The 12,028-nt window shown below is 38.1% G+C and overlaps 1 protein-coding gene across 21 annotated transcripts in view; it reads left to right on the top strand.

Moving 5' to 3' along the window:
- LOC129722887 (poly(rC)-binding protein 3) overlaps positions 1–12,028 on the top strand; it is a 577,573-nt gene that overhangs the window by 503,723 nt on the left and 61,822 nt on the right. For 13 of the 21 annotated variants that reach the window (XR_008727673.1, XM_055676721.1, XM_055676710.1 and 10 more), the window contains 2 exons: positions 8,181–8,283; positions 8,528–8,834. Coding sequence is in view for 20 of the 21 variants with exons in the window: in XM_055676721.1 (XP_055532696.1) it covers positions 8,181–8,283; positions 8,528–8,834 (410 nt within the window). In the remaining variant the exon portion in view is untranslated. The remainder of the gene's footprint in view (positions 1–8,180; positions 8,284–8,527; positions 8,835–12,028) is intronic. The other 8 variants (XM_055676723.1, XM_055676724.1, XM_055676716.1 and 5 more) reach the window with 3 other exon arrangements.

Below are 12,028 nucleotides of genomic sequence, written 5' to 3'. Positions count from 1 at the left end.
TGATGTCGAGCCAAGGTGGTTTACCTTTAACAACAGTTCTGTCTCCCTGGTTTACCTTTAACCTGTAGAACGTTCTTCTGAACGTGATGGGCACGAAAAAGAAGCATTTCGGTAGTTCGGAGTGGATAAATCAATTCAAATGCAAAACGTTTATGGAATATTAAACTCAATTTTATCGTCAATTGATTTCACTTTGTTCACATATGTTCTGTAGCTTCAATTGACTGGCAAACTTTTATTTCCTTTCAACTGGAGAAGATGCCTCTTCGATGTAGATGAAGCGAAACTTATCACAGAAAGGATGTACTACTCGATTCTAAATGAGTGCTGTAGGATCGATATATCAAAGGATTTACTTGTTTACGCTTGTATTACTAGCAATTCAGCTTCAAAAATATGTTCATTGAAGCGAAGTATAACATGATACTTTTGGTGATTTAAAAAATGAGCAGCCCTACACAAATTAGTTTCAGCTGCTCGCTTAATCGGTCATATTTTTAAACATCAAATGATGCAATGTAGAACTTTGATGTGGTTCACTGTAAATGCGCAAACGCAATGATGTTCATCAAAAGTCGATTTTGTATTTTGCTGGATTAATTTCATTAAAATCACAAAACTTCACTTAGTAATTAATCGTCTTGATAAAGACGGTTTATTTATTTGTCGAATTCTGGTTTCAAGTCCTTAATTTGTTGGTGATTTGGACACAAAACATGACGCTGCTGTTCTCATGTTTTAAAAAAGACAGTTTTTTGTTTAATTTAATATCGCATAAGATGCTGATCTCATTTCTAAGGCAGTCTGCTGGCAACGCAGTTGAAAGCTGGTTGCATACTGGAAACTTGCCAGTATCTTTAAACATTTATGTTTTGTCAAAATACGGAAGCTTTTCATTGACTTCCTCCAATTTCCTTTCCTGCCGCCGATGTACTACTGACGCTGGCCCTGTTGCAGAAAGGCAACTGTTTAATAGAGAAAGTACCGCTGTACCTACCGCTACCACTATCACTGCTACTCAGTTTGGACCACCCAATCGCTATCCACTAGTAACATGATTGGTTTATGCAGAAGCAGGCTCTTATATAGCCCGAATAATATATTTCCAATTAACTAGGTGTATAATTTTGTCGACCGTGCATGGGAAAACAAGAATTAAGCGACTAATCGGAAATCGAAATCTATATTATAGACTAAATGATGTTGAATGCCAGAAGTGATCCATAATTGGGTCTTTTGCTATGTAAGTGAAATTTTTCCTCCCAACCGGTTTACACGCATCAACTGCAGTAAAACTAATTGTTGATCGAAAGCACACAAATTAGAACACAGAGATAGATAGTAAAACATTCGTAGTTGATAATATTTGCAATTTTATATCCATTTTTGAACATTCAGACAACACGTTGACTGACCCATGATTGTAGAGGGACTGTACTTATGTGTGTCTTTCACCTTACATATTTCGAGTATTTCGTCTCAATACACAGGCGGCTCCTTACCCTATAATGACATTTGTACTTCTTTCAAGTAGAACACACATTATTGTGCGTGGCCCCAGCAGCTTTCCTTCGGTATGCTGATTTAAATCCTTACTGTCTCTTGGTCTAAATCAATAGCAAATGTGAACAAGCATTAAAAAATAGTGCATCTCTAATCAACCGACTGAAGAGACAATAAACCGAAAATAGCTTAATAGGGACGGGTATAAATTACATTGCGATCATACATTACTTATCAAAGCGAATCCTGATTCAACGTACCCTTTCGTATGAACAATCCTTCCTGTGATTCTTGTGGTCCTGGTTCTCGGACCGATGTGCATTCTATTCTATCTGAAAACCTTTTGACATGGTCCAGAATTGGAATATACCTTAACTGTCGCTGTTCGTATATCAGTCTTACGTTCGTTATACGAGTATCAACTATTGCAACATTCAAATTTAATTTGATGCTCGTTTCACATAGAAGTAGCTTGTTATTACTCACTAGGAAATGTTGTTCTGTTTAAATGTCAAACTACATTGGGCAACAACCAATAATAGCTTGCATTTTATTCGAAAAGTTTTAACCCCTTGGTCGTCTATTAGCGTTGCGTGAATCACACTGGTCGAAAAAAACGAAAAAATGCTGCCCTAGAGCTCGAAATAGTTGCACTGGAAAGATTATAGCTTTTGGCCCATTACTGTGAAATTTGGTGCCTCTAGCCAGTGTAGAAATGCGTAAACTTACGTGAGAGTGTCGCATAGTATTTCCCCTCCGGGTTCTTCGCTTCAACGTTATGTTTACGACTGAATTCATTCAAGTCTTTAAAAAATGTTGGTGGCTGGGGGCACCAAAATTCACAGCAATGGCTAAAAACCTATACTTTTTCATTTTTTTCTAGTTTGAGCTTCATTGTGTTTATCAGTGTTATGGACGTATTTTTTAATCATGGTGACTGAAACGTGGAATATCAGGAAATGCCAGAAAATTTAGTTTTGGTCGGGGAAATCTGTAAAATAATCAGGGAAAATTGTTTTACCGAGACACGATTCTTTTCTAAACGGTTCTCTAGCACTCGAACATGAGTCTCCACTAATACAGACTTGACAGTAAAGCGGTAGTAAACAGAATACGGTGGATTGGGTAACACTGCATGTCTATTATTTTAGGAATATATTGACCATCATTGCAGCATGTAGTCAAGCTTTGTCATGCTGCAAGATCAATTTATCTTTAGTTATTAGAGTACTGACATCATCACGACACGAGTCTCAACTAGTACAGACTTGGTGTTTTTTTACAACACTAGAGCAATAAACCTCTCACGAAACAACTTGGTTTACATTATTTAATAAATTAAATAATGAGTGTACACCCCACGCCTTATACTCTTCATCAACGTACTTTTGACGTAGAACTACATCTTTGTTTTCTATACTGTGGTCCATTCTGTGAAAATAAAAAGGAAACCGGCCAAATGTTGGGTTGAATTTCAAACGGTAATTACTGTAAACCACATTATGGATGTTATTAATCCATATGTCAAAACGATGGTTAATTTTGTGACAGGCCATTTATTATTATTACTCTATTACTAAGCAGCGAAAATTTGTGAAAAATTTCAAGGTCGAACTTCCGCGAGCAGTGAACCAATGAAGTGTGATCACTCCTAGCACGGGAGCCACAAGCAGAAATAAACCGTTTGCTATAATATCATCTATTTCACAGGGTGACGAAAACCTGGACAAACCTGGAAAATCAGGAAATGACAGGGAATTCGTTTTTCGATCATGGAAATCAGGGAATATCAGGGAAAACTAAAAAACAATCAGGGCAAATGTTTAAGCGTGACGCGATTTTTCATTTAAACGTGTTTAAAAGTCAGGGAATTCCATTTTCGATCATGAAAATCAGGGAAAATTTGGGAAAACTGAAAAACAATCAGAGAATCTCTTTTACCGAAACACGACTCTTCTCTAAACGGCTTTTTAGCGCTAAAACGGTTTTTTTTTCCAGCATACAAGCCCACGCTTTCGCATTGATTTTACAGTGTATCGTTCGAACAGTTCACTCTAATAGCTTGAACATGCAACAAAAATCTTTTCTTTTTCTGCTCAAATAATTAAAAATGTATTTATTTTTTTTTTTCATAAATTATCGATAAACGGTCATTACATTGTTACACATCTATAAATAACACACTCACGAGCATTTAGATTTAAAAATTTCTTTATTGATTAAGAAATACCGAGGAAAAACAAACGCACGGTCAGGGATGTTATCTGCTCACTTCAAGTGCACAAAGAGTCAACTTTCCGTTTTTCACATTGAGAGGAACGCCTGCAGCCGTTGAGAAACTCACCAGCACAAAGAGAAATGACGCGAACGAAAAAAGAGAAATGATAGTGCACAATTTCACTCTTTGTTTCTCTTTGTACTGAGAAATTGGTTACTTCGCTTGCCGCAAGCGCTAGAGCATGAAACAAAAATACAAGCTACTCTAATCTCTATAATCTTTCATAGCAATGTGGTAATTACCACTGTCAAAGGCAATGTGTTTAAGACCGGGAATTACTGTGTCTAAAATTCTCGTGTGTTTTGGGTTTGTCATTATTACATCAATATTATATTTTTGTTTTGTTACAATATTATTAAAAAACAGTATAGGTAACTTTCATTGCCTATTAAGAGATATTGTTTTTTTAATTGAAATGTTTGTTGGTTTTGTGATGAGAACGTATCAGAGCTTGGAAATTTGATGATGTGCTATAGCTTGGCGCTTGCTTTTTACCCTTCCCGCGGGGGCATTTTCCAACCTCACCAATTGATTTACACGTTGTACTCAGTGATGCCATATTTGCATCTGTATTTTGAGGATCAAAAAACCTTGTCACTTTGATAAAATTTCGAAAAGCTTGTTCAACATATATCATGATTCGTTCATTCACACGCTCACGCGAAGCATATAAATATAATATACAGGTTTCGAAATGGTCAAGGTAGAAACACTTTTCACTGCGATAGTCGTTTTTTCCTCTAACGGTGGCTAAATACATTCATGAACAAACATGTCAAACGAGTACTCGCCATCACGACGTTTTTTTTACCTCGAACGTATTTTGACATTCACGAGCAAAAGCCTACTATGACGCACGCTAAGGAAGCGAAATCAAATGAAAGTGTTGACTGTTTACAAGCCTGATAATAAAACAAGCCTTGCAACATTTAAGTTCTTTTTTTTACTGTATCAAGAAGTTTAATATGCGATCAGGAAAACCAAAAAAATCTGTACAAATCTGTATTATTTCCAGAAATCTGTAATCTGTATATGAAGATATCTGTATGGAAAATACGTAAGAAATCTGTATAAATACAGATAAAATTGCACATGTGGCATCACTGGTTGAACTAAGTACACCAGCGCTAGTGGAAGAACGTGAGATTGATTTTACACTCGAAAAATACCAATACCAATAACCAGCACATTACACAAACCAAAGCGAGCTTCACAAAGTTTCGCAAAGAGCAACTTTGTGTAGAGGAACAATTTACTTTATTTACTTCTTTGTGTAGGTTTATTTACTTCTTTGTGTAGGTTTCTCAATCTCCTGTGCACTCAGCGCAAGAAAGAAGTCAAAGCAACAAAGAGAAGAGCACACGACTTGAAAACAGAGCAGCGAGTTTGAATTTCACTTTCCTCCTTTTTCCTCTGAGGAAAAACCATCATCATCGGTTAAAAAAATGGAAAATATTGCAGCAAGCGAGGACTCGAATTGACGCAGGCTATTTTCCCAGGGATAAATCTATCAGAATCAGGTTGGAACAGAACAGGATTCAAAAGGTATTTTAAGTGGAAATTAAATAACAATTCACAATCAATTTGAATAGAAAAAATTAAACTACAAATCTATCAACTATTCAAACAATGCTTAAAAAGTGTTCTAAGATCGTACACCCCACGACTGTTTAAACCATTTTAACCAGTTAGTTGAATAACTTAAATATTTTCGTTGGAGTTCGCGACTAACGACAATATTTTTTTTTCTCGTACCGTTTATTATACCTACCATTGCGAGTAATGACATCAGACGCGCTATACACAGCACTGCTTGCGACACTAGGTACAATGTAGAAAAACGATTGTCGTTAGCGAAGATATTCGGTTTTTGAATCGGGCAACAATGAAATTCTTCAAAAAAAAAAAATGTACATAAAAATGTTGCACGTATGCGGGTGGTACTGTAAGATTATAATGAAAAGGCATTCTCGCTATACCAGTACCGAAGAGAAAAGACTTCTCTCTCGACGAAAGAGCGGTGAGAGGTCGCACAGTGTTATTGCTTTTTAGATTTGTAAAGAAATTTGGTCTCGTTTTTGGTTCTTCAGTTGCATATGCATGCCTACGAGACTTTACTGTTTGGTTTCCCATCCGATCGAATACCTTTTTTATTTGGATATCAGAGTTCCGTTCATCTACATTGCATTTTTTTGTTCTGAATGCTGATAACTATCAGGGAAATTAATCTTATATTTTAGGGAACATCAGGAAAAATCAGGGAATTCAGTTTTAAAAACTTTTCCGTCACCCCGTATATTAGTATCATATTTTTTTGGCTGAATCTCTTTGTCCCAATAGGTAATGTTTGCTATCATAAGCCTAGACTATTTGAATGCATCAAGGCTAAAGTTTTTTTAACAGAGTTTGTCACAACTTTCTTCATCAGACAATATAATGATTTGCTGTGAAAATGTTATTTAAACTGAAGTCTTGAAGGAAAACATACTGATAAAGGCAACAGCAAACTTGGTGAAGTACGCAAAGCCATGAGAGCGTTCCAAGATTCACCAAGCAGTCGGTGTTCGGTGCTTGTTTTGGGCTCGGCACGCAACGAATGTAGAACAGTACCACACAGCGAATAGCTCTTTCATGCTAACATCTATTCTCGTTATCTATTCTACGGTTACATGGCGTGTGGCTCTGAGTCATTGTTAGATTTTGTGTTTGAGTTGTGTTTCGTTCGCACGTTGTAACTCGATGTTAACCACACGGGTAGTCATTTCGCAACAAAAGCGTTGACAACGTATACCGGCAACCAGTGGCGTTGCTAGGTTAATTTTATTAAATAAATGTCACACCGAAGGAACGAACCGTTCTGGCTCTTAAAATATTTGTAATCTTCAATACCATTTCTACACTAATCTTTTTCAAAAATTAAAAAAAAAAACTAATAACACAAAACGACACCTTTAACCAATGAAAGCATCTGTGAGAAGTTTCAGCGAAATAAAAAATTACAATTGAAAAAATATCAAAATTGAGCCCTTTTTTCAATTGCTCAACTTTGTTACTAAAAAAACACTCATGTTACACTGTTTGTAACCGTTAAGGCTGTATAACTCAGTATTTTCGTAGTGTTTTGGATATTGGAACATGTAAAAACATTTAGGAATATCAAAATAGATCATGCGTTAAGAGAATAAATTAAACCCAAGCCTTGGTATTGTTTTTTATAGATTCAAGGGGATTTAAACATTTTCGAGGTTCACTACTCTAGCTTTAAACTTCTTTATATTGCAAATCGCATACAGAATCCCGATTTTACGCCACAACGTTGAGTACCTCAACACTCATTTATTATAAAACAACTCCCACCAAACCGTTTTGGGTTTTCAACCCCCTGAACTCAGCCACCGAAAACTTTGGCACTTCCGTGCAATTTACAAAACCACATGCGTTAAAATGCTAAAGGCCCAATGTGTTACTGCAGAACAGATGTCCCCGAATGCCGTCGGAATTCAGTCGATCGAACAGCTTTTGATTTATCCCAACGGAGTAGTACACAGGACAGAGCGCCGTATGCTGATACGTTGACCGACGCTGTGTCTATTTCAATATAGCGGTGGAATTCGCGGTTCAACTGGGGCGCTTTATTGGGATTTGATTATCCTCGGGTCCCGGAAGGTCGAATATTTTACTACATTGTTTGCCCGGCTCGTGGTTCGACCGCAGACAGCAACGACACTTTGGAAATATTCGCATTCCCCACATGATGCAATGTCAATAAGGTTCGTTTTATTACTAGCTAAGACAATGCCTACAGGAGTCGGTGGTGAAAAGTATCGAGAATGGCGATTCCAAAAAAAAAACATGAACGATGAGTGTATCCGCTCTTGTCGAATCAATTTCCTATTCATCCTTTTCGAGGCGCCTTTGCTTGCATACCAATTAACACTGAAATTAGCATTCTTTTGATGATGCTTTGACCTCGTTTCACGTCTCATCTGTTAAACGCAAACATTGAATTTAATCACTATGCAAATGACTGAGAGACCTTGTTTCACAGTTCGACATACAGTCGGTCGGCCGGTCGCCTGATAAAACGATAAACAATTTGCGAATAATTGATGCTTCGACTAAGACGTAAGTCACTTTTTTTCTCCCACTAAACCAAGTAGACATGCCCCCAGATCCTTGTTGTCGAAATAGGTTGTAGTTAATTGTTCGCTCGTACTAATTATATTTACATCCGGTGTTAGATCCGTCTGGAATGCTGTTTTTTTGTACCATAAATTAAACGAATACGACGATGGTGGCGTTTCAATGCTATCGCGCAATCCGCCATTAGATTGGGGCCTGAGGCTAAACTAATTACGTCTTGTTTTGCTTGTTTCCTTTTCCGCGTTCTGTCTTACAGGTTGCTGGACTCGCCAAAAACCCGCTGGCAGGACTGGCTGCGCTCGGACTCGCCGGTACTATTCCGACCAACACGGGTGGACTGAACCCAACAGGTGAGTTGGGTGTGTAACTTTTTTTTTTCCTTATTAATCATTCATCTTCGCTAATGTACGGCTAGAACCGAAATCGGTGAGTTTTTGGGAGCGAAAGTCGACAGTTACAATTACAATGTAAACTCAAACTGAATTTTTATCGACCAATGGCGTTTGGCAAATCAAAGCTGCCTGAAAGCTCTCCGCTCGGTTAGCGATTAACCCCCCACCACTCACGATAGCACTAATAAAAACTCACCACCATCATAAATAGTTTCTCCTCCATCTGTCGCATCACCCATAGCACTTGCCGCCTTGGCTGGATCACAGCTGCGGACCAACAACAACCGTAACGTGACTCAGCTTCAGTCCCAGTCCCACGAGATGACAGTGCCAAATGATCTGATCGGATGCATCATCGGCAAGGGTGGCACCAAGATTGCCGAAATCCGTCAGATCTCCGGTGCGATGATTCGCATCTCCAACTGTGAGGAGCGCGACAGTGGCAACACTGACCGGACCATCACCATTACCGGCAACCCGGACTCGGTGGCTCTGGCGCAATATCTGATCAACATGAGGTAAGTACCACAAAACCGAAACTGATTTTATAGCATTTTTTTTTTGTGAAGACCGTCATCCAGTGTGTATTGTTCTGCGAACTAAAAAAGGCAGGACCTTGAACTCAGTTGTGGTGTTGTTTGAATACTAGAACTACTAATACTGGTGTTAGACCTACTACCAACTGTCCTTTTTGTAGAGACAGCATACGTACTGTGTTATTTTCTGTCTTTCGCTGGCTGTGAGGTTTCTTCTGCGGAAATGTATATATCCTTCCGTTTTTACAACAATTAGCCGTATTTCCCTTTCGTACACCCGTTGATTCCCGCGTCAAAAAACTCATCCGTTGCACTCGAATTCCCAGTTCTCCTGCATTGCCAATCCCGCTGCATCTAACTAAACTCGAGCAACTTTAGTGCGTCATCGCTAAAAATAAGTTATATCACCCACATCTCTTTCCTCCTGCATTATGCATCGATCTTTTCCGTCACTATTCACCCTGTGTGCCTACACCTGCCTTTATATCGCGTCATTTGCTATTATCAATAAAAAAGGGAAATTTCCATCCTCTTCCCGTGCCACAGAGTTCCAGTTCCACATTATACACACTCACACACAATGACTCATCCGCCGTTATAAAGGATTATTTGAAATCCCTGCGTTCGAGTAAAAATCTTCCGCTCCAAAACGTTACGGTGAATTTATTTTCCGAAGCCTTTCTGCCCAAATAAATCCTTTTTCGCTCGAAGGTTTTTTGTTCCCAATCTGTTAATACTATTTTGCCGTTCCCAAAGAGATCGAAACAGATATATACTGAATAAAAACAAAAAGACAAACAAACTGACATCGACGACAGACAGTCCCCACTTTCTCCTGCCAGCCAGCAGCTCGTGCGTATCGCGGAATTCTTTTGCACGGTCGGAATCTACGAATTGTTTGGCTTTAACAGCGACTTTATACAGCGCGTAGGAAACCGTCAGCTCTGTCCCCCTTCGACTAACGGAAACCTATAGCAATCACACTGACCGTATTGGTCTGGGAAAAGTGCGTGGGTCGTCTAATTATAATAATCTTATTGTATAAATAAGTGTTTTGCAATATGTAAACCGAATGCAACAGCTTTTTTTTTGTTTCAAGGGTTCTACCAAACAACCTTGCAATTCGATTAATATTGTGGGAATAAAAACAACATCAATGAAAGTTCACACATTTTCTTTTTAACACCGATTCAACGACTCAATGTAATTTATCTTTCTAAACATTGATCAGAAGATTTGAAAGTTATGACAAACGCTCTTGTTTAATACGTCCTGTTCTGAGAACCTACCATTTCGGATTTACTACACGTTATTAAAGAAATTTTATGAACTTTCTTCACTCCTCATGAGATTTTTATTACACACAGTACAGGGCACGTATATTACTGATCTAATATTAAGAAATTCATAGCTGTTGATAAATTTTCTTTACTTCTGACCGAACTTGCGAGTTTGACATCTGGTATAGTATATCCACAGCCCAAAGCGAAAACAATCCAACCGGTGTTGTTGCCCGGAAGAAAAAAAACTTTCTCCCAACAAAAGCTTCTATCGCTGGCTGTTGTTTTTTGTTCCGTGCACGATTGTCCAGTCGAATCGTTGGGAAATGCTTTGACTTTTCTGATTACTCTCAATTACGGTTCCTGCTTGAAACTATTTACGGGGTAAAGTCGCACTAACCGACAATCGTCCGCATCTCGAGTGGACAAAGCCAGTGGATAACGACAATTAAAAGTCATTCGGGTTAGCCTTAAGTGCTCCTGTTGATGACAATTAATAAAAAGTTTTTAATGCAAACCTTACTATCTGTTATCTGTTAATTTTAGACAGTACAAATTTATTATGAGTGATAAAGCTCAAGGCGGTTCCGAGAGTCCTGCCGGCGGCGCTCTAATGGGAAAGCAATTCCGGTTCGATTGCTTATTTAAAATTCATGAAATGCACAACGAATTCATTGCCAACCAAAAATAATATCCCGAGCAACCTGAACCCCCGTGCCGTGTTTGCGTTGCGCTCTCCATTTTCCGCACCAGTTCCGCTCTTTCGCAGGTTGATCGCGTGATTAATTTGCCATTTATATTAATAATAATTTCACTCCGAAATGGGAGGGCGCACTCGATGAGTTACCTATAATAGAGGGGAAAACCCAAACAGGGCGGGTAGCGTCGGTTGTTTGTACAGCCGTGGGAGTAAACACGGTCAGGGATGATCGGTTGGATGATACGTAAATTTATAATGGGAAGCCATGATTTCCTTGAGTACGCCCGCAAATGTAGCATGCCACTGTCCACGCCACCGGTGCTGATGGTTGAAAGCGATCATCCGATTTTGTTTTACTGTAGCTCAGGCTCTTGCACGATGAGGGTGAATAGTTTATGCCACATAAAAATATAAGTATTGAATATCAATCGAATACAGAAATATGAATAATACAGTTTTTTGAGGCCAGTAGGTGATTCCGATTGACTGGCTCGAGACCGATAGGAATGATGTTGTTTGTTTAGAGTGAAAATGTTTTATGGTACACGCGTCATATTCTGCTACGCTTTGAAATATAGCAGTAAAAAATCTCACCTGTAGGCAAAACCGCTCTTTGGCTTGTTTTATTCAACATAAGCGGATATTGTTTTCTTCAGGTGAATTTAACAATTTTTTTCTTGTATCGTCTTTTTAATCTTCACCATTGGTGTTGGAGGATGGTTTAAAATTTATCTTCAAAAAGGTTCATACTGTTTCGATTGTTTGATGGTTAAGAAAAAACGTTAATGACGATGATAAATTTAAAGCCTGTAAAATGAATTAACATTAAGCAAGCACAAATGACTAGAACACTTCCTTTTGACTATTTGTTTAGCTTTATCGAAAAATATGTACAGTAATTTAACAAAATAAAAAAAATTAAGCCATGAAAACCTTACTGTTTTGATAGAAAATGAGCAGATTGAAACTAATTTTATTCGATTTTAAGTAATATCGTGTCTCCAATAGTTTTTTTTATATATACAAGTACACAAGTAGCTCTTTCAAATGCAACCAGAAGTTATTTGTTTTATTTGCTCCATTCAAAAATGTCAGTATTTGAAAAGGGCGTTTTTCGAGAATTTAAACGTTGATAGCTTTTACCCAAAAAGATATCTTAAAAGTTCAACTACCAAAAGTTGCGTCTTTTAAAGTTC

The sequence above is a fragment of the Wyeomyia smithii genome, chromosome 2 (assembly GCF_029784165.1).
Source record: "Wyeomyia smithii strain HCP4-BCI-WySm-NY-G18 chromosome 2, ASM2978416v1, whole genome shotgun sequence".
Classification (NCBI taxonomy): Eukaryota; Metazoa; Arthropoda; class Insecta; order Diptera; family Culicidae; genus Wyeomyia; species Wyeomyia smithii.
The sequence above is the reverse complement of the archived record's forward strand: the minus strand, read 5'-3'. Positions and strand labels throughout refer to the sequence as shown.